Source organism: Crassostrea angulata, chromosome 4 (genome assembly GCF_025612915.1).
Source record: "Crassostrea angulata isolate pt1a10 chromosome 4, ASM2561291v2, whole genome shotgun sequence".
Lineage (NCBI taxonomy): Eukaryota > Metazoa > Mollusca > Bivalvia > Ostreida > Ostreidae > Magallana > Magallana angulata.
The window spans coordinates 36,790,080-36,812,866 of record NC_069114.1 but is presented as its reverse complement, the minus strand read 5'-3'; the positions used below and the strand labels follow the sequence as shown (position 1 = coordinate 36,812,866).

Below are 22,787 nucleotides of genomic sequence, written 5' to 3'. Positions count from 1 at the left end.
GGTATATAATTTATATATTATACTATAATTGATACATTCGATTTAAACTATATATATACTTAGGAAATAAAAACTTCAAACAAATTGTTATTTCTATGTATTTAAGTACTTAGTAATTATTTGTTTGAAGTGTATTGTGTTTATTTCTCTAACTAATCATTAATATTTTAGGTCATTCAAATAATGAAGGTTCGATAAGCAATGATAATAAATAAAAAATAAAGTCGATATACATCCAAACCGACAATCTAGCACGTGTTTGATTTTGATTAATCCTAACAATAGATACATTCTATATTGTAAAGGAAGAAGAATTTCAGATAACTCTTTGAATGTCTGATTTAACAAAGGCATTGATTGCAGTCAAAATGTAAATGTCGAAAGTGTAAACATGTTCACAATACAATTTTAAATGATTTATTTTATGTATTTACTTTGACGACACTTAAAACTCTTGTCAAACCCATGGAGCAATCATTTCAGATATTTGACAAGACAGTAGTCAAAACCTGTGAACATGTATTTGACTATGGCTGTTTGATCAACGCAGTGAATTGACCATAAATCCAAGAATGTTACCCCCTTTTTGGCTTACCTTGAGTTAAGTATTATATCTATCTCATTTAAATACCTAGTTTCTCATTTTATCATCTAGGCTGTCTTGTAAAATTGACATAACTTAACTGTTTGACATTTCTGAACAAGCTCTAAGCCGTTTTCAATATTTCGTTTGAGGGGGGGGGGGGGGGGGGTACGAAAATAAAATATGTCGGATTAAGACTACATGTACATATTCCTTATGTAATGGAATGATTTGAAGTTTAAATCTCCTGAAAAATAAAAATATTCAAAAATTAATACGTTTCTATCACTGAAATATACATGTACATATTTAATGATTGACATCATAGTATATTTACGGGTTGCTAAGAGTCAATATTCTTATTTCTTAATTTTTTTTAATTTTTTATTTATTTATTTTTTTTTGGGGGGGGGGGGGGCAGTTTTATGCAATCTGTTTTATCCTTCGCTTTAAGTTAACAGTCGGAGCGTGTGCTGTTTCTAGTGGAGCGGGTCGTGTTCCTGTCTCACAGCGCTGACTTTGTGACTAATGAGGGAGTTAAACATTTATTACGGGGGCGATCATTAGTCAATGTTATCACTCCCACCACTGATACCAAATAATATTTTTAAAAATAAAGACATAAAAACGTCTTTTTAATTTCATAACGGGGTTTTCTTTTATTTCAGTGTGGGGTTGTGTCGTATTGTAATTGTTTCCTTTACTGGAGAGGGAAAAATTAGATTAAAATGAAATTTCACAAAAACCCGGTGTGTGCAATAAACATATGAAAAACGTTTGTTTTATGTGTCATACTGGTAGTTTATGTTTAACTTGCTAAATATGAATTTCCACTCAAGCTGATTTTTTTGTGTCACGGGCTGAAATATGAAAAAAGAACAACAACAACTTCATTTCGTTAGATTTATTTCTATAAAAGTAAAAAGGGGTTTGTATAATATTTTTAAAATAGTCGAACGAATAACGCTTGTTGGTTTTGGTTTATCGTATATCTGGGGGGAAAAAAAGAAACCAGCGAATTAGTTGGAAGTCTAATGTCGTCCAGAAATGATTTGATATTACTTATATAATCAGTGTTTTTATAAGCATAACAACAATGACAAACTTAATAACAAAACTTGTTAGACGGCATTCTCAAAGTCTAAATGGCCTTGTGCGGCACTGAATATTAATAAAATGCAAATCAAAACAATGCACATTTGAAATGACATGACTTTTTTTTCATAAAGGCAGAAAAAAGCATTAATTCGCATGCCTAACCTTATTTACAGGTGCGAGAGTCACGAATGCAAACCATTGATCGTCAGGCAGTTCTCAGGAAATCCTCTATTAAATCATTTTTACAATTTATCAAGTTTTGAAATAAAACATTTGTGCGGTAATAAATAGCATAGACCTCTTATAATCTTGATTAACTGATGATCCCACGACATTATGCAAATCAGTTCGGGCTCACGTCATTCACCGGTGTTCGCGTGTTTTGTAAGGAGGGGCCATGCATTGTTTGTTCTGTCCAAGGTTTCCCTGTTTGGGGTCGCCATGTACTGGAAGTGATCACAAAGTTTCTACACCTCTGCATCGTTCCTCTATTTGTGATGGATCGCCTGTTCATATGCACGCCCTTTGTTGTGTTTCGGCTTGATTTCCTTATAACGACGATTGTTTGACGAGATTGTATACACAGCGCGTCCTAATTAGTTACCTGTGTAAATTAGGCGAAAGTGTGGCTATTCTAACAACTGTTGAACGAATATCTATTAGGATATTTTTCTTTGCGGTAAGAAATTCTTTATTTTTTTTATTGTGGTCTAAGAATAACAATCATAATTCTAATTATTGTTATTCATTATCGGCTATTTTGCTTTTTACCTTTAGATGTTTCGGGCCATCAGCTAACTTAAAATGAATAGAAACAAGAGGGTTTTCGTTTTCTTCGGAATATGGATCTCACTGTCCTTTTTCGCCATCCTGCTGAATGTGTTGAACGTGGACTGGACGAGAACCAACTACATCAACGGAATCTTCATCATTGTTGTCCTGGGGGTGCTGCAGGGGAGCGTGATGGAGTTTCCTATGCAGACGGTTGCCACACTACTAATAGGGGGAGAAACCAGGGACCCTGAGAGAGCCAAGTGTGATAGATTTACCCTCATTCTAAACTATAACCTCCTTGCCCTCAGCAAAGATGAGATAGACGACTGTCTTGATAATATGTTCCAGGCATTTATGGGAAATTTAAGTCCCAATGTATCCGCTGTGTTGGTCAGTGCAACTGGCCCACAAGAACTGAAAGACTATGAAATAGAAGTAGTCCAAAAGTACAGATCGCTGATATATGATCAGCTGTTTCAAGAGGGTGTGTCTTTCGCTAAGAATGAATTCGATTCTATCAACTCCGCACATCTGGAGCATCTGTGGAAGTTGTATGAAGACGTTGAGAAATCTGTGTTCATAACAGAGTATCTGCACGATATTTGTGATCGTTTTGCACGTGAGTTTATGGTGGTCCATCGCGTGAGCCGCGTGCTCCGTAAATGTGGTCAGTACCAGGACCTGATGCTCCTCTCTGAAGGAGATGACCTGGCTTTTACCTACTGTGACTGGGAACACTACGGAAGTGACGCCAGACCTTATTCCGAACCTCTGTTTCACAACTCCGAGGACGTAAACAACATCTTTGGAAGGAAGTTTGACTATACTCTTGTTCTCGATGGCGATACGGGTGTACCTGATGGCTGTGTGTATGAATTGCTGTCTATAGCAGCGGCAAACCCAGAACGGGGGATCATACAGCCAGCTATTAAATTATACTGCATTGATAAAGACACGATATTTATGCATATAGAGTCTATGCGACAAGCAATTTACGAGCCAATGACCAATGCTGTTATGGCTTTGTTCGGTCAGTCAGCCTATTTCGGAAAAGCAATGATAAAAAATAAAGTTTACATTGACAGAGTGATCGGAACGAGAGAAAACCCGATAGAGAGGGTACCTATCGATGTGCTGAGCCATGATACTTTTGAGGCAGCCATATTGCAGCCTCTCTATGCGGGATCCGTTCATCTTCTGGAGGCGCCATCATACAACTTTGTGACATGGAACATTCGAGAAAGACGATGGAATAGAGGAGAAGTGTTATTAGCGATGTATTTCTGGAAGAATGCTGTTGGCAGACTTATGAGGTGGATTCAAAAGCAGATGAAGAAAGATAAATTCAATCGAACAAAACTTCGTACAGAGTCTCATCTAGATTTCGTGAGCAGCTTCATCGCCTATGCGGCTTTGAGACAGATGATGATGAAGCCTTTCCTATTATTCTATGTTCTCATCCATATCAGTGTTCATCTCCGTTATAGATACGCTTCCATCATAATTGTAATGTTCTTAGTGCTAGTGTTTCCAAAATTTGCAACGTGCAACAAAAAGAACTACAAGTACGTATTAATCGAAACTGTGGCTTCTATCTTACAGTTTACACCAGAGGCAATAGTAGGGTGTGTTAGACTTGTTAAAGCTGTCCAAGCTAACCTTGGAGCTAACATCAAATGGATTCCACAGAGAGCGGTAGAGGACGAGTTTAAAGACTCCAACTGTTTTATATCCAGCCTTAAGCATCTTTGGGGCTACACTGTTTTCGCCGTTGTTTCCAGCATTATCGTTATTTTGTTCGTAGAGCAGGCCCTTTTATTGCTTGTCATGCTCACGACTCTGTTTTTTCTTCCACTTTTTACTGGCGTGACGTCACTTCCTTTATCGAAAAAAGAAGAGCGTCACTATTATGCTTCAAATGTTGAAATTGCCACAGGAGCGGCTCACACTTCGGGTATTTATCGAAAAGTGGACGATCCTGGGTGTTTAAACAAGGGTTTTAATGAAAAATTAGACGTTGTTTAGAAGATTGAGGGCAGCATTATTAATGTATACATTCATTTTTACCCAGTTATGATTGGTCTTTTTTTGTTATAGTATAGTTAAACATAAGATTTTGTATTTATTTTCAAACATTGAACACAAAGCAAAACCAAATTACAGCGGAACAAATTTTACTTTAACAATTTGAATTTTGTTTCCATTTTCTATGTTTTATTTTTTTATACTTTAAAATAAAGTTTTGTAAATTCTGTTTCTCTTTTTATTGTTTCACCTATGGTCAATATTGCAAAAGTATTCGTATTTTCTGCTGATTCAGTATTTCTTTGGCCTAAATATCCGAATTATCACCATCACGATAACTTATGTTTTAATATTCTAGCATGTTTGTCAGTATTATTTGATGGCTGTGAAATATGAAATTACTTTTTATGCTAAAATTTGGAAAGAATGTGTTTATTTTGGCCAATTATCATTTCTAGTAATTATCATCTTTTTAAAAATAAATTTCGAAGGATGACACCAATGACATCACGGGACCACGTGGCACTCAGACTAATTAACAGGACAGAACTGAAAACGAGCTCATTTACAGGCATTTCTAGGTAGAAAAGAGCGGTATCTCATTCCATTTTTAAAGTTTGAAAGAAAATAACATTTTTATGATGAAAAAAAAACCACTTTGAGGCTGAGGATAGGAGACCCTTAAGTGAAAGCACAGGCACACAGCAAAGAGATGAAAATGGTGTAACGCTTTTCTGAAAGGAATTAAAAAAGGGAGAAGTAATTCATTTGTTACACTATTTCTATGTATGTGAACAGGACTCTTGTTTGTATTCTAGCATATTTGAAGCGTCCAACCTATCAATTTACAAAATTCCTACCGGGTAATTGGTGATCAATTAATTAAAAAGATTGATCACCGCTCGCTAAAACGGCCGATAACCTCATGTGGATTTTTTCAAATACTTGAATAAAAAATCACACAGAAATTGGATCATATCGCAATGTCTACAAATGTGTCGATCCCGTAATGACTCATTTCATCAAATACCTTATACATGTATTAATAAAAATATGAAGAAACACAGTATAAATCATACAAGCTGACAATTTCTCGATAAGCAAATTAAACATCTGGCAATTAACAAACACAATATCTGGCACGTGAAACAAATATTGCCTCGATTGGACGCAATTTCAATGCAAGGAAATTTGATATGCATATAACCTTAAATGTTATGGCTTCTTCGCACTTGTTCCTGTTTAAAAAATCATGCACATAAGTTTCCACCTCTGACTGCATGGATACACAGATAGTTTATGTGTCAAATCTCATTCACAGTATACTAGTAGTCAAAGAAGCAGACGTGTGTGTGGACTAAAGCGTACTTGATGTCACGTTGTATGACGCCCAATTGGAACCAAAGTTTTCCTTTTGTTGTTTTTTTTTTTTTACTTCTTTTTTTTTTTTACCTCTGGTTGTTTTGGTTTTATTAATTTTTTTTTTTGGGGGGGGGGGATGGTGTGGGTGTTCGTTTTATTTTTTTAAATTACTAGTGTTTAACTGGTTTGCATACTAGGAGTTGCATGCAAATTAGTGTTTTTATAGAAATGTGTTGTTTTTAAAAAAAACGTCAGTTTTAACTATCGCACGACTATCAAAAATCTGAAATTATAACTGCATTCTCTGATCAATTATGTTATCTTGCGATAAGGTATAAAGTATAAAAAGCGTGCGGAGCAAAAAAGAAAGTGTAACTGTTATAGAAAGCAATGAATTATTTATTGATTTCAAAGGGCAAACTGCAGTAACTGAGTAATTAATAATGTTTAATCTTTTTTTCCTTATGTTTCCGAGTTGAAGACGAGAGTAAACAAAGAGAAACATTTTATCCATAAGAAGCTTAAATTAAGTTGCAGTGAAGAGCAAGTGTCTGGATGTATGCCAACATCACCAACTATAGTATATGATCAAAGTAGTAATTACCATCAATCAAATTTAAATCAATTTTTAAAAAAAATGTAATTTGTGGTTTATATAAAATGTATCATCCTTTGATTATGATTAATGTGAAAAAGATTTCAATTTTTAAACAAAAGGGATAAAAATTATTAACCATGTCTTCAGTTATCATCTAATCAATAGTTGATTGATAGCATTGAAAACTGACTTTCTGAATCTCCTTCCATTAATTTATAATTTAAAGCCAAGCAATTGAGACTGTTGGATGGATAATTGAGAAAAAAATCAATCGTGATCAAATGGCATCCCCAGCACGGTCTACAATTCTGTTATGTCTAAACAAGAAGCGCAACCGTTTTGCAATACAGCACTCCGCAAATCTTATAAGGGTGATGCTATATAACTATGGTGTAGGAACAGAAGATAAATTATGTATTTAATTGGCGATAGGTGATACCGTATCATTTAAAAGAGCTAAACAGAAGAAAGCAATTGATTTTCATGAACACTGTACCTGTGACAATTTAGCGCATCCAAGCTTATTATTTGGAATGTGTAAAATGGCTAGTTTGTGAGATTCTAGTCAATCAGAAGCACGGTGTTAGTTCTAGGTGTGCAGTTGTGATTGAGAACGATAAATAATTTATTAAAGTTAGGAAGAGGATTCATTTGCTTCGGAGACCGTAGAGTTGTTCTGCTGCGTTTTCATCAACAAATTGAGATTTTGAAACTAATGAACTAGAATTTACAATGGCGAGTCCAACTTCCGGCCAGGGAAGTAGTGATGACCTCAGAGACGCTAAGGTTCAGCAAAAGAATGAAGTAGGTAGGCAATCAAAAGATCCTAATAGTCTCAAATGCACTCTTTGCTATGACAACTTCAAAGACCCCAGATTGTTGGATTGTTACCATTCCTTTTGCAATGACTGTCTAAAGTACCAAATCGAGGCTAAAAATGCGAAATCGACGTACAATTGTACTCTTTGTGGAGCCGAAAGCAACGTTCCACACAATATTGAAGAGGGATTTCCCAAGAACTTGTACTATATTAAAAAGGACGGGAACGCTATCGTGAAATGTGATGTATGTGGAGAGAAAACCAGGGCTGAGTTTTATTGCTTTTCCTGTGAACAGAACTTTTGTTCATTTTGTCTGCGAATGCATTCCAAACTCCAAGGAACAAAAAGCCACCAAATTGTAACTATTGACGAAAAGGGTGACCGAAAAGTTTCACAGGGCCTTTCGTTGTGTGCGCAGCATTCTTCACAAGAATTAAAATATTTCTGTGTGACATGTAAAGAGCCGATTTGCATGGACTGCAACATGACCTTTCATAAAAGTCATGAGTGTAAAAACATGTCTGAAGCAGTGGTAGAGTACAAACAGGCTCTGGAAAATGCAATTGAGGAAACCGAGCACAAGAAATTCATCGCAAAAATGGCCAACGAAAAATCACAAGCCCAAAAAAGCAAAAACAAGATGTTGGATAAAGAAGAAAGACTGCTAGAGATCATTAAAGAACAGGCTCAGCTTTTCCATAAGTTAGTCGACGAAATTCAAGATGAATATTCCGGTCAAGTTTTGGAATACACTCCTGACAATAACGTAATTAAAGAATGTGAAAAAATAAAACTGCAGTATCTTGGACTATATGAATTTTCAGATATTCTCTTACAGCAAGGCAATGACATAGATATCATTTTGCACGGCACAAAACTGATAGAAAGGTTGAAATCCGTGAAATGCGCCACGGTTCAAGCTCCAAAAACGGATAATGCAAAACTTTCGTTCGTGAAGGGGTTAATGATGAAAGAAAAAGTGCGAGATCTATTTGGGGTGTTGTCCGTTGCCAGTGATGACGAAGAGAGCGGGAATCTGAAGCTACTGAAGAGGTTTGATTGTGAAATAGAGGAGGAGCTTGTGACGGGGATCACGTGCTTGGATGACGACAAAGCCTGGGTGTGCATTGGAAATCAAGGAGTGGCCAAGTTATTCGACATCAGGGGAACGTGTCTCGATTCCTTTGTTTGCGACTATAAACTCGATGATATTGCCTGCGATGGGCAAGGGAACTTGTTTTTCTCATGTAATGCAAAGAAAAAAGTTATCAAAACTAATGGAAATGCCGATCCGAAGACATTTCTTCGGACAAAAGGCTGCGCTCGCGGTTTAGCTTATAATCAAGAAAGTAATGCGCTAATTGTTAGTTTAACGGAAAAGGACGTCTTCTTCAATTGCAGCGAAAATCCACCAGCGTCCATGGTGAAGATGGTAAACATGGAGACTGAGAAAAGAGTGATGGGAAGAAATATGATGAAGTATCCTGCTAGACTTGCCATTAACAAAAAAGGAAAACTGGTTTATCATTTCAGACTGGATTTCCCTTCAGGTTCAGCTTACGGATTCAGAGGGAAATCAGCTGAATTACTTTGACGGGAAAAGCCCAGACAGCAAGGAAGAATCGGAATTCATTCCACGTGGAGTATGCTGTGATTCCGAAGGACGAGTTTACGTCGTAAATACTGGTGATAATTCTGTGTATAGGCTGACCGCCAATGGTCGCTTCGATAAGAAGCTAATTGAACTTGACCAATGTTGGTCACTTGCCTGTGATCGCAAAAATAGGCTTTGGGTCGGCACGCAAAATGGAAAAATGTATATTTTTCAAATATAACAAAAATATATAGATACCTCAAGGCAAAATCCACAGAATTTAAGCAGAGATGACAACAGTTATGGCATTAATATTGCCGTTACCAGCTAGAATTCTACAGAGAAAACAGTAAATAAATGCATGTAACGCTGTCGTCACCAATACCAAAACAGTCTAACATTACCGACATATTACCATCATCAATAAAGTGTCAAGTAACAACCGTAGTAGAATCAGGAATGATGTTACCCTATAACCTTTCACACTAAAATCGCCATAATTACAACTGCTAAAGCAACTTAATATAGACAATCTTCTGCACGGCCGCTATGGTAAAACTATCAACCATAGAATAGTAATAGTATACTGGGCGGGTTGATAGAGGACACTGTCAGACTTGCAATGTAATTGACATTTTGTTCTCAACCATGGTAAATGCAAAAACCGATTTATAGCTCATTTAATATTTATGAGCAATAATTAGAGATATGCTTCTATTATATAACTATATTGTTGAAGACTTTTTTTCTTGTGTATAAATAAAATCAGAAAATAAAGTGTATAGATATAGGTTTTTTTTTTTAAAAGTGCATTACTTTTGCATTATTCAGGAGAACTTGTGTGAACTAATTTCACGGATGATTCACTTGACAACCTCTGTGAAATTAACGCTATTAGTTATGCAACAAATCTTGGAAATGTTTTAATGAAAAAAAAATGGTTTCAGTGTTGCGATATATATATATATATATATATATATATATATATATATATATATATATATATATATATATATATATATATATATATATATATATATATATATATATATTCTGTCTTTATCTAAACTGTTCTTAGCTTAGCTTAGCTTGCGTTTGTTTTATAAAATTATCGTAGAGTCGAACAGTTATATAGATATATACAAAAAATAGTCGTTATTGTTTACATTATGTGTTGTACATGTTTCAACCAAATGTAGCTTTCTTCTGTTCATGATATTATTTATGAACACATTGAATCAGTTTATCTTGTTTGCCAAGAATCATTTTGTCAGAAATATTTGGTCATTTCTTTACATAATAAGACTCGAACTTTGATAACGTAACAATGATTTCTTACCTCTATATCTCGCTTGTAACTTTACATCTTACATCCAAATTTTAGCCAGTCATTTAAAATGCACAAGTTAAGCATTTTAAACATAAAAAATATTTTTTGGTCTCAAATCGCGACTAGGTTTCTTTGAAAATGTCTAATTTTATGTAAGGTAGATCGCCAGCAAACTATCGCCAATGCTTTGAACAACAGTTTAACAAATGAAACAATATTCACATCATTAAATTACATGTACTATCTACCAATCACAAAGAATAGGAAGTGCACTTTTTTCAACTCTGTATATACCGTCTTCCCTGGACATCCTAATGATCAGACCTACACCAATCCTCAGATCATCACTGCTGTTTTGAAGACATCTAAAGTATCGTAATTGCATTCAAATCCGCATAAACTGCATTCAATATCGCAAACAATAAAATGTTAACTCGGGGGGGGGGGGGGGGTGCCTTTGTCTCACTATTTGTTTTGTTGAGGGTAGGGGGTTTGGGAGGGGTGATGTGGTGGGGGTTTTTTCATTACGATGTACAGGTATTTCCGGGGGCATTATTTGTCTTGTTTTTTGTTTTTGTTTTTTGTTTGTTTTTTGGTTGTTGCTTCTTTCTTAACTTTTTTTCATTCATAGAAAGAAGCTGAACATTTTAAGGTTTGTCTTCAGGTACTTGTTACTGGAACAATTACATACTTAAAAATGTATCTTTTTTAATTAATTGAAATTACATGTATATCGTCAAATAAAATGAATGTATTACGAATTTAGTGTTTGAAACTATTAAAGGGAAAAGGGCTGATAAAAGGTGCACTAAATCAGTAAAACAATCTCGTGTACAAATTCAGATCATCTTTTTATAAAAGCATAGTTCTAGACCTTTCCGTTAATTTTAATTACATGTACTATACAAATAACATTTCCATGATAAGATTTTGAAGAAATATTTTTATCAGACACTTACTCGCATGTTATTTGTGGGTTTACATATATAAATACAGCAGCAAGAGAACAAGAAAAGTCTACATTGTTGACAAAAAGTGTTTAATAATGTATAATGATTTTGCATTAATTATTCAAATGACTATCTTATCAATTTTCAAAGTGCAAGAATCATCACCCGCATTGATTTTGTTTCAAGTACAACAAATCAATGGTAAGGCACTTTGATAAGTAGCATTGAACTTTGAAAGCAAGTTCTAACTAGTGCACATACTAGTGCCTAAATCACGTGATCTTTGTCCCCATGAATCAATGATTTCTATCAATTGATGTTCAGTAACAGTTCTAAGTCGATAGTGTCAAAGTATCATTGTAAATTTTGAATTCATTGGGTCTACACGAATAAAAATATTTGCAACAATATGATGCATGACAAAATGTATTTGTATGCACCCAGTAAATGGACGACTCGACCCAAACTTTAGAAGTTAAAGAACGAATTTACTTCTTCATTAAAATGTTGCTAATTTGTCAACATTCCACACAGGTAAACCTTCCCAAAGATTTCGAAAAAATTTTGGTTGTTATGGCTACTTCTAAAACTGCTGCTGCAGATACAAAGGGCGGGGTTTTTCGATATTGAGACATAGAGGGGTGGAGTTTTTGTATCTTAAGTGGGGTCCTCTTCTGCGTAGGCCTACTGCATTACCAAAGGGAGTACCGGGCTTATGTCATGTTATCTGCATGTATAAGCTGCCCCACCCACTGTAAAGCTACCGATATATGCACTCAATCTGCATAATACACCGACGGTCCGATTGTTGTCTTCTTGATATGACAGAGATTGGACGCATTTTATAATTACATTTTGTGTTAATTAAAAATAAAAATAGACAACTTGTCTTGATTGTGTAAATATAGTTTGGTATTTCTTGAATAATAAAACCACGGGGACCGGTAACATATGTTTTGATATTACGGCATCCCATATCATGTATACCATACCACATGGAAATGACCGAATAATAAATGATCGTATGTTATCGGCCCTTGTGGATTACACTGATTTTTTTTTACGAGTGTTTCCCCACAATTTATACAAAAACATTCTCTAAAATTCCATTCTAAGCAGTACAATGAATGAGAGAGTGGTGATTCTGTACAACAAATTACTGGAGAAATAGGATACATGTAATTGTTACTGTTTTCAAAACGATAGCAGTTTCTTATGTACATTAATATCGATTTAAAATATCGCAATCTTTTTAACAACTGACACTGAAGCAATGATGCCAGAATAGCAGTCACAATGCGACATTTCATAAAGATAATTCTGTACTTTGAATAATACATATATTTAGTCATCTATTCAACAATTCATTGAATAGCAAATACACATTATCCGTCGGAATTGGGAGGACCAGAGTCAAAGCATGTAAAATAATCTCTTGTCCAGAGGGAAAAAGTGCGGATTTTTCCATCTTTTTCTTTGGTACATGGAAGCTCGTAATTGGAGAGGGATGAAGTTTCTTTGAATAGCAAAGGGTGTATCGAAGAAAAGGTTATGGAAACAGAAAAGAAAACAGAATTCAGAGTATACATTTTATTATAAAGGTTTTCTTTTGTTACGTGAGTGTATTCAAATCACATTGACACAAAGCAAGAACTGTCGATGATAATACAAAATAGAGGTACTGAAGAATAAAAAGGGAAACAATCAGGAACGAAATGAACAGACTTTGAAAATCGACAACTGAAACAATAATCGTGAGATTTCTAATTGCAAGCTTAAATCTAGCCTTTCAAAAACACAAATTCACAGAAATTTTACACAAAAATAATAATTTTCTTTCTTTTTAAAATACAGATTTTTTAAAAAAATCATAAATGTGACCATTCATGGATAAAATAAAACGGAAGCTCTCAATTTTATACAGTGACCTTTGACCTTGATTTACATCTTAATGCTGATTGGTGTGTATAAATAGTACACTTATAGCCAAGCAAGCTACAGCTAAGTAATATACACTGAGCAGTCACTATGTCAGACTACAGGTGTTGCTAAACGGTCAGCCATTGCTAAAACCCTAATACAACAATCATCAAAATCAGATTTAGCATTTTTTGTGCAGTTTTGCATGTACAGTAAAGATCTGAATATAAATAAAAATTGTAACTGGATTCGTTTCTCACAAAATCGCCTTTCTGGAGAAAATTGTTATTTCATAAATACATTTACATCATTCTGTATAACATAATAATATTGCCTAACACCTGTGTACATTCCTGATGCACATGAATATTAATATGTATATATATGTTAATAAATAATATCAGTTCCACAATGACAATGTGTTAAATCAACATGCATGACCTCCTTTCAAATAAGCCATTTCAATATTTCTGGCAGACTTGGATAAAAGCTCACTGAACTTTTAAACTTAAGCTATAAATATACCATTCTATTTGTCCTTCCTCGAAAATACATGTATTCCATATAAATCAGTGAATCACAGTCTATGAAAAACATAACCCAAAATTACATTTTCATATCAACAAGCTACAAGTATATCACTTCAACATTTCACCCAAATTCTTTAGAGTGGCTCAAGATTTTCTACATGTTCTCCTATCTGTACAAATTAAGTTTGAAACATCTTGACAATAATGATTACAAATGTGTCGAAAGTCAAAAAGTCTCAAATTTAACAACTTATTTGTACATATACCCCCACAAACGCACATCAGGAAAGTCTTTTTTTCCTTTGTTTCCTTTTGTTATCATAACTTCCATTAGCCAAGGGAAGTAAATCTAAAATTAAATTCATAAGAACTATCAATGAATAAATGACGAACCCTGAAAAAAAATTTTCCCTTCCTTATTTATAACCCATTTATATATAGAATATCTTGGGATGATACGTCAATTTTTTTTTACATACCGTACATATTTTTGGTGAATAATTTTTCTTATTTAGGCATTTTTTACTCTTAAAATTACACATCCTACAACTTGTGTTTCACACTGACTAAACATGAAGTAGCAAGCCTAATCCAATGTCTACTTGTACACAAGTGTCTGCAAGTGCAACAATCTTGACCGTTATGTAACCACAAGGGGCCGCCATACAGTCATCCTTAACACAGAGAAATCTTTACACCCCTCCAAAAATAACAAGGCCTTTCACTCTCTGTTGTCAACCTATTTTCACAAAAACATTTTTTTTAAAGTACACAACACGAACAAGTACCCACTTAAACTAAAAATAAACACAAGTTCATTTTGTCTGACTTTCTAAATTAACACCTATTTAATCTATTTTTTTTACATTTCAAAATCTGTCTGTTCTAATAATTATAAAGAAAACATTACAATTTTCTTCCCCTATATGGCACTAGTCCTATATCACTTCAATCACCCACTGAATGTACAATCATGGACATTTTTTAAAAAGAAAATCCTGTTTTACTCATTCCAAATTTCCTGGAAAAATAATATACGTGTATATGAATCTAAATATTCTATAATATGTGCACTATGGTATTATACAATCGTTACACATTTTAATTAGATTACTTTAACTTCCTCTTTCCATTACAGAATAATTTTTTTATACAATGTCATAGATAGATCTGAAATCGTATGAACTGATATTTACTATGGTACAATGGTTCTCTATATACTTTAACTAGAAGTTTGTGCTATCTCAACATGTACTTAATGTTTGATAATTCTTCTGTTTGGCTTAAGATATCAGAAAGAAGTTGCCATTTCTTCATGTCTCGATCTACACGATATGCCTAATACTGTTTGATATTGGGACTGAGTCAAATGCCATTGCCTGCGGAAAGTATCTGCATGTAATTAAAAATTATCCGCATGTGATTTAAAATTATCTGCATATAATTTAAAAGTATCTGCATGTAATTTTCAGTCTATTCTGAATGTTGAGTTAAATTATCTTAAAAGTTTAATTAAAAAAATTTTGAAAAAAATCCAGTAGCACACATTCCCTTTTTCTGCATGACTCAACTGTAATACCATTGGATTTTGAGATGCTTGTGACGTATATATACAAACATACTGTTAAAAAACAATATAAAAATTCAATATATACAGAATTACAAACATTTTGACAGTTGTTGGCAAAATTATAAGGCTTAATTAACAAAGCATTTGACTAATATCACACCTAGTGATTGATTTCTCAGATTAAGTATAGAAACGTACGTGTACATGAATTTTAAAGCTTCTGCAATACTTTAATTTTATATACAAGCATAATAATCATGGTATAATATATCATTGCACAACATGCATAATCAACAATAAATGGCCTCTACTTGTTTGACACAAATGACAAATATCTATTAATATGAATAATGTTACTCTGCTGGGTAAAAATCACATGTGATTTCACTACTATTCATCACTAAGGTATAGTACAACATGTAAAATATATACATTTTCATACACCCCTTTACTATACAATCCTATGTGACATGGTTTTACAAGCCAAATACATATCCAAGATATATTAAAACAAGAAAATAGTATGCTTTGAATCTTTCTACATGCCATACTCTATGAATTTCTATCGTAAATAATCAATGACCTAGTCCTTAAGTATAAATTGTAAAAAAAAATTAAGAATGTATATAAACAATTTTTGCAATACAAAAGTGATGACGATTCTTCATTTTGTTTTTGATATTATGGAAACACTGGAGCAGACATCTCTTCTATAATTTTGTTCTCAACAGCTATAGCTCGCACCAAAGAATTGTCAACAGAAACTGGCCTGCATTAGAAGAAGTCTTCTTTCCAGAATGGTAAGTTGATGCAAGATGTAGTCATGGTTACACATGCAAAAAGGCATCTGATTGGTTCATTACTGGAGTAACAAAAAAGCACTTGGCCAGGCAACAATGAAACAGCCAGGCAGGATTACATGGTTTGATTCTTGGTTTTCATTGGTCAACTATTTTCTACCTGCAATAGAAAAATAAAAGATTTATTAAGATATGGCTCAGACAGGTCACTGATGTATCATTTTAAACAAATAACTAGAGACATTTTTATAGTCATGTCTAAAAACAAGCTGAAATCATAAACTACTGATGAAGCAGGAAAAGTTAATTCATAAAACCAACAGGAACTTAAAACTGCTAAGGAAAAGGATGTGACAAAAATTGACATCCTCCTTCTTTTCTCAGTCTAATGGTGATGAAAAAAAAAACCAAAACAAAAGGAAGTTTTTATAGCTATATTAACAAGACCATTGGACTAAGTTTGTGTAAAACAGAGAGTTTATGTATCGGTACAATAGATTTAGTCATCATCATTGGCTAGTAATATTAACACCATCATATCAAAATTCAAATATGCCAAGAAATCAGTGCATATTTCACCTGGGGCCACCATCATTTCAAACATCCTTTGATACCTGAACTAGATAGTTTAACCACATTGAAAGCCCATGGTCTTGTTAAATTGGCCTTGTATGTCTTAACAGTCATTGATATACATGCAGTATGTATTTTACACTTCACATGTGAAGTGTATCAGATGATCAGAAGCTGTGGAATGCTCTATTATTTCCGCCTTACCATTATTCACAACTTCTACGTGTTTATGAATGAAATTGATTTGTCTAAAGCTTTTGGTATTATGTTTCAACGATCGAGCATTCTATTCAATTACCAATACCTGCACTAAACTAATTAGACAACTATGTATTGATGTAAAGTTACAACACAAAACCTACCACTTGTCATTAATCAATAGCACATACCCATCAGAGTCCAGTAAAAAGACGAAAACCAGGGGACATATGGTGTATAATTAACATGGTCATTCACAATGAGGCATGCTATAGATCTTTTTAAGTCTGAATACATGTACCATTGTGTTATCAACATGTTGAGAAATATATAACATTATATAAATAGTGCCTTTTTGGGAGGGTAACAGTTGAAATTGACACCCCAAGGAAACCATTGTCAACCGACGCGAAGCGGAGGTTGACAATGGTTTTCGAGGGTTGTCAATTTCAATTGTTATCCTCCCAAACAGGCACTATTTATTTTATTATACTGAATGTCTTAATTTTAGAGAATTATTTACTGCTTTTATATAGAAATGACGTGAATTCTAATGCGAACCATATGCGCATAATTTACGTGCATGTAACAATTTGTTGTACATGTATTACCGGTTGCTAAGTGTGTTGCTAAGGGTAATAGAACGGATTATCAACTGCATTAAAACCAATCAGATTTCAGTATTTAACATGAAAGTATAATAGTTGTAATTGTTAACTTTTCACAAGAAGGAATACAAGCAAAAAATCGTATTTTAAATAAATATACACTTGATTCAGATTGTGTGTCACCTGCTACATGCATGTCAGACTAAGTCAAAAACTCATACATATACGAAAAACTTGATATCAGCCCAGAACAAATAATTTTAATTCGTTGTGCCCACTGATACTACATGTACTATCAAACTCAATCTCTACTCTTTCAATATATAATGTTAACAATATATTTCCTTTGGTTTCAAGTGGGTGTGAAGTTACGCTAGCGATCATTGATAAGAAAATACATATCTGTTTGGGGGTAATTTAACTTTTATTATCACCTATCACTTCCTTCGTCAGCCATACAAGCAAACAAAAAAGAATATAACTGTTTATATTTACATTCCATCTGAATATCTTAAATTCCTTATATAATATAAGTAAGTAAAAGTATGTAGGTATACTTAAATCTATTAATGCATTCAATGAAGGTCTAAATCCTCCACATACATTAATAGTAAGGAAGTTGAAAGTTGGATCTATACATTCTTGGCTTTTGGTATAGCTATATATATTACCGGTAAGTAGATAATAAAATAATCCAGCATAGCCAAATTCAAAGGTGTCATATAAAATTTTAATAAACGTATAGTAAACATTATTTATTTTCGATACAATTCAAAATAAATATTGTCAATTATTAACAGTTAACACTGCTAAAAAATGCATTTGAAGACAGTTATAAAAATTGTAAATAAAAGATCATGGGATGTGTATATATTCATACTCTGACAATGCCTTAAACTGATTAGATCGAGAATCGTTTTTTTTTTAACAATAGCTGTATGAACACAGCATGAATCTATACAAAATTTATGCCAATAGTACATGTATACAAAAAATTCATAAATCTAGTACACATACATGTGGCTGCATATATTTACATGAATTGAAGAACCGACACTAGAGGTTTAAGTTGAGGATTCCTCTATTAGGTTTTGGATAAGCTGTGATATAAAGAGCTTACTTATATAGCCTGTATACATACTCTGGGATTAAAAATCGCTGCCTCTACAGTACCTAATCTGAGCTATCAAAGCACTTAATCCTCTCAGAAATATGTAAATCGGATGGGAAAATCACTCCCTCACACCGGCGTCTTTTGTCAATACACAACTTTGAATTCCAAAGTGATAAAATTGAATAACTTTGATAATTTCAGTCAAAATAGACTATCAAGTAGTACTGGTATTAACTATTATGTCATTTTGAGACGACTTACTTCCATACATATTTTTTAAAGAATTAAACCCCGTATACCGGTAATAAAAAGTGATGCAAAACACCTAAGACTTGCTCTGTGTAACTGTTGCAAAATAATTTTGATGATCAATGCCATTTTGTCATAGTGAAAGAGACAAAACCATACGATATTTAGTTTCAATTGATATAACATCTTATCATCCTTTGTTTTTTCATTAATCAATAAGCCTGACCCCCTCACAGACCCTTACAACAGAGGCAGATCTTCATGAGGTGTGGTTAATACTGTTAATTTCACTGTGGTAAAGAAAAATTGTACCTTTGTATTAAAATTGTATTAAGCACTAAGGTGCTTAAATAGGATTTTTATCTGTGGCATTTGTACATAGTATAAAGGCTCATGTTCCACAATTGAATGTCAACATACATCGCAACTAGAAACCTTATGAAGGCTTCCACTCAGTGTGTAAACACATTGATTTGGATGATTCTACATAAATGTGTACATGCATAAAATATTGCATATAATATTATGAATACCACAAAATGTGATTCAATTGTTTGTAAAGTAGGAATAAATGTCGATCATATTAAACTTTAGAGTGTCAGAATTCAAACTTTAAGCATATCATACATGTATAATTGTTATTCCCTGTTCATGTAGTCTAACAAAATGATCCACCTATAAAATTGTATTGATGATGGCAAATTTGGCAATACTGTGATAGTAAATAGAATCTATCAGTTTTGATTTTTAAAATATCACATGGAATTTCAGAATAGGACACAAATGCACAGTTATGTCTGTAATACTTACCGTAATTAACATGTATCACTTATGTCTACAACCTAAAGCTCAGGATCATCCTGAATACTTATATTATGATACATGTAAATTGTATAATATTTAAGAGATACATCTTATTTTGGATGTTGATCCATTTTTTACTATTTGATGTCAAAAATCTTTGTTAACTATGGTCATGATGGTGGGAGAGGATAAAAAGAAAATCAACGTTTGATTCCACACCATTCTTGAGCATGACGTACCGATAGTTTTAACATAGTGTTGTATTTGTTCAACATCATGCATCCTATCATTTTGATATCAATGCTTTGGAGTAATCTTTCAAGTGGGGGTTTTCATAAGATATAAATATATATGATAGTCAAGAGGCATACTTCACTATTAAAAGCAAATGACTTCCTGGTCAACATGATAACCAAAGTGAACACAGTTCCTATATGCATAAAGTTGATAAAAAAAAATTCCACAAATTCACAGACCAACAAAACTGCTAAATATTTAACCCTTAGTATGTCATGGTCTCACTTGCAGAGTGCTAAATTGACATAAAAAAAGTCAGGGTCACAAGGGTACATTTTACACAACTCTAAGTCGAATGTACAGAAAGTTTGTTAAATGTTATTTTCTGAGTAACCACTGATAACATAAGGAGTGCTTTTAAATAAATATATACATGACATAAACACAGGGTCTTCCAGAAATACTTTTAAAAGTGCATATAAATTACTTGTACGTGAAAGGAATGATTTCATATATCAGATATATATCTATTTGCTATTGACATCAAGGGGTAATTATCTACCGGTACTTAAAACTAGTCTTGCTAAGCAATGTAAGTGACAAAATAATTGTGTATATTTATACACAAAGATATCCGTTTATCCCACTTAAATCCTATATACGACTTTCATGGAGTACACTGACCATTTTCTCCCATGTTTCACGCACAGAATGTGACAGTACTGAATGAATGAAGATGACAAATCAAGACAGGAGGTGGCTGAGTCAGATGTTTAAGTTACACTAAAATGTCACCAATGTCAAAAACTTGTAACAAAAGAACAAAAACAAATACACCTAAATTAATAACAGATTTGTACAAGTTATTGATTAAATTAAGAATTGTACATGTATGTTAGTCATTCATACAGTACTTCATATTAACAGTCAATCTTGAAGTGCTGTATAGTTGACACACATGTTCATTTCTCAATTAAAAATGACATAAAGATAACTTTAAAGTCAATTATCTTTATCACGCTGAGTGGATAATTTAGTCACTGTCAGATACTAATACTTTATCTGCTTTTATTTAATAAAATAATTTTCACCTCTCTTATACATACTTTCAAAAGCTTTAATAAGAGAATTATCTGACAGAAGAAATACTTATAAAGACTGAGGTTCTTAAAGTTTTGTGTGATTTGATTAGTGAATGATTATGTATTTAGTATGAATTAAACAAATCTGACTAAACATGCAAGACATGATTATATAAATTCAATTAATTCCTTTGACAGTCAGAACTTTATGAACTCTTCTCTATTATTAACTGCACATGCAAAGACAACAGAGGCATGATGTTAATAGTTGAATCATCCTTTACCTTTTTCACAAAATCACACAACGACAGCATTTTCCTTTCTCCTTTACTGGACTAGTGTTCATTTCTCGAACTATTTCAATAAAAATTTCATTCACATTTTGGGTATTTTTAGCCGATGTCTCGAGAAAAGGACACCCCCACATGTGCCCTAAAGTCTCGCCCTCTGTGCGTGGCACTTCTCTCTGATGTTCCAAGTCAACTTTGTTTCCAACTAATATCATTGGTATGTTCTCTATTCCTTTAACACGGATAATTTGTTCTTTCATAGTTTTTATGTCTTGGAAAGTCTGAAGACTTGTTATACTGTAAACAATGACAAAACCCTGCCCGTTTTTAATGTACAGATCTCTCATTGAAGCGAATTGTTCAGTGCCTGCTGTGTCCAGAATTTCTAACACCGATGGTGCGGAATCCACCTCGATCTCCTTCCTATAAAAATCCTCAATAGTTGGATCGTACTTTTCCATGAAAGTCCCAGAGACAAATTTGACTGTTAATGCACTCTTCCCAACTCCGCCACTTCCCAGAACGACCACTTTGTATTCTCGCATGATGACGGCTTGATTTTCTCTGATATTGCTGTTATCGTTTAAAAGTTGGATATTAAAAAGTATATTTCAGGTAATTCATTGCAGAAACTTCTTTGTTATTCGAATACATAACACATTGATTAGGAAAAGAACACTTTCCGATATCCCGCGAGGATGTAGAGAAACAAAGAAATGAACTTTACAAACGGGATAGGCAATTTCACCTTCTCGCCATTTTGGGTGGGCGACGTTTGAACGTATCTCTCACATTAAAGAGTTTTCTAAGGGCGCACAACTCTATTCAGTAAAAATAAATTTTATCATTAATTAACATGAAAAGAAAAGAAAAATATAATGACATGTATGAAAGGTATTAAGAATAAAATTTTAACTTCCCTGATTAGACCCTATTCTATATCAAAATCGAGCAACTGGTTAAATTATTTTGATATTCAACATGTTCTTTAATCAAGCAATAAACACTTTATCAGTTATAACACCGTATCGTCAATGCAATATTTTCTGCTGTTATTTCAGTAAATAAAGTCATTAGCATACATGTAGGCATGTACTAAGACGTGTTGTTTGCATATTTTTTTTTTTTGTAATGAGATCAATATTGGATTTATCTCGAGTTATGAACGCAACTTAGTAGTTGAGCAGCTCTGCGTGCAGACTGTTTATTTTCAATGCTCGCCAAAAAAAAAACAATAAACAAATTATTAAAAAAAAAAGGAAAAACCACTGGAACAGTAACTTTTATGGATCAATATGCTATTATGATATTATCAATAGTTTATATATATATATATATATATATATATATATATATATATATATATATATATATATATATATATATATATATATATATATATATATATATATATATATATATATATATATATATATAATTTTTATTTTTTTTTTAGGGTGGGGGGGGGGGGGGTCCAACGTTTCAAAAAGAGACCGATTGCGTTTATAATATTGAGTTATAAACGCAACTGGTGGTTGTCAGAACTGATAGAGCATGGGGCAACGAGTCCTTAAACTTATTAAGCACAAATGCATAGCATCTTTGTTGAATGAAATACATGTAAGTTGAAGACTTTGTAGTCAATTGTGAATTATAGAAGAAGAAAACTGTCGGGGT

The 22,787-nt window shown here is 33.3% G+C and overlaps 2 protein-coding genes and 1 pseudogene across 2 annotated transcripts; 2 read left to right on the top strand and 1 right to left on the bottom strand.

Annotated features, from left to right (window-relative positions):
- The first annotated feature begins 1,854 nt into the window (after positions 1-1,854).
- On the top strand, positions 1,855-4,643 carry LOC128181540 (glucans biosynthesis glucosyltransferase H-like). Its single transcript, XM_052849976.1, has 2 exons — positions 1,855-2,360; positions 2,459-4,643. The coding sequence occupies exon 2, from the start codon at positions 2,486-2,488 to the stop codon at positions 4,478-4,480; it is 1,995 nt and encodes a 664-aa protein (XP_052705936.1). The 5' UTR covers positions 1,855-2,360; positions 2,459-2,485; the 3' UTR covers positions 4,481-4,643.
- Positions 4,644-6,876: 2,233 nt separating this feature from the next.
- LOC128181388 (tripartite motif-containing protein 45-like) lies at positions 6,877-9,649 on the top strand (annotated as a pseudogene).
- Positions 9,650-12,710: 3,061 nt separating this feature from the next.
- Positions 12,711-21,888, bottom strand: LOC128180747 (ras-related protein Rap-2b-like). The gene is made up of 2 exons (XM_052848897.1): positions 21,105-21,888; positions 12,711-16,115 (listed from the first exon to the last, which is right to left on the bottom strand). The coding sequence occupies exon 1, from the start codon at positions 21,653-21,655 to the stop codon at positions 21,110-21,112; it is 546 nt and encodes a 181-aa protein (XP_052704857.1). The 5' UTR covers positions 21,656-21,888; the 3' UTR covers positions 12,711-16,115; positions 21,105-21,109.
- Positions 21,889-22,787: the final 899 nt, after the last annotated feature.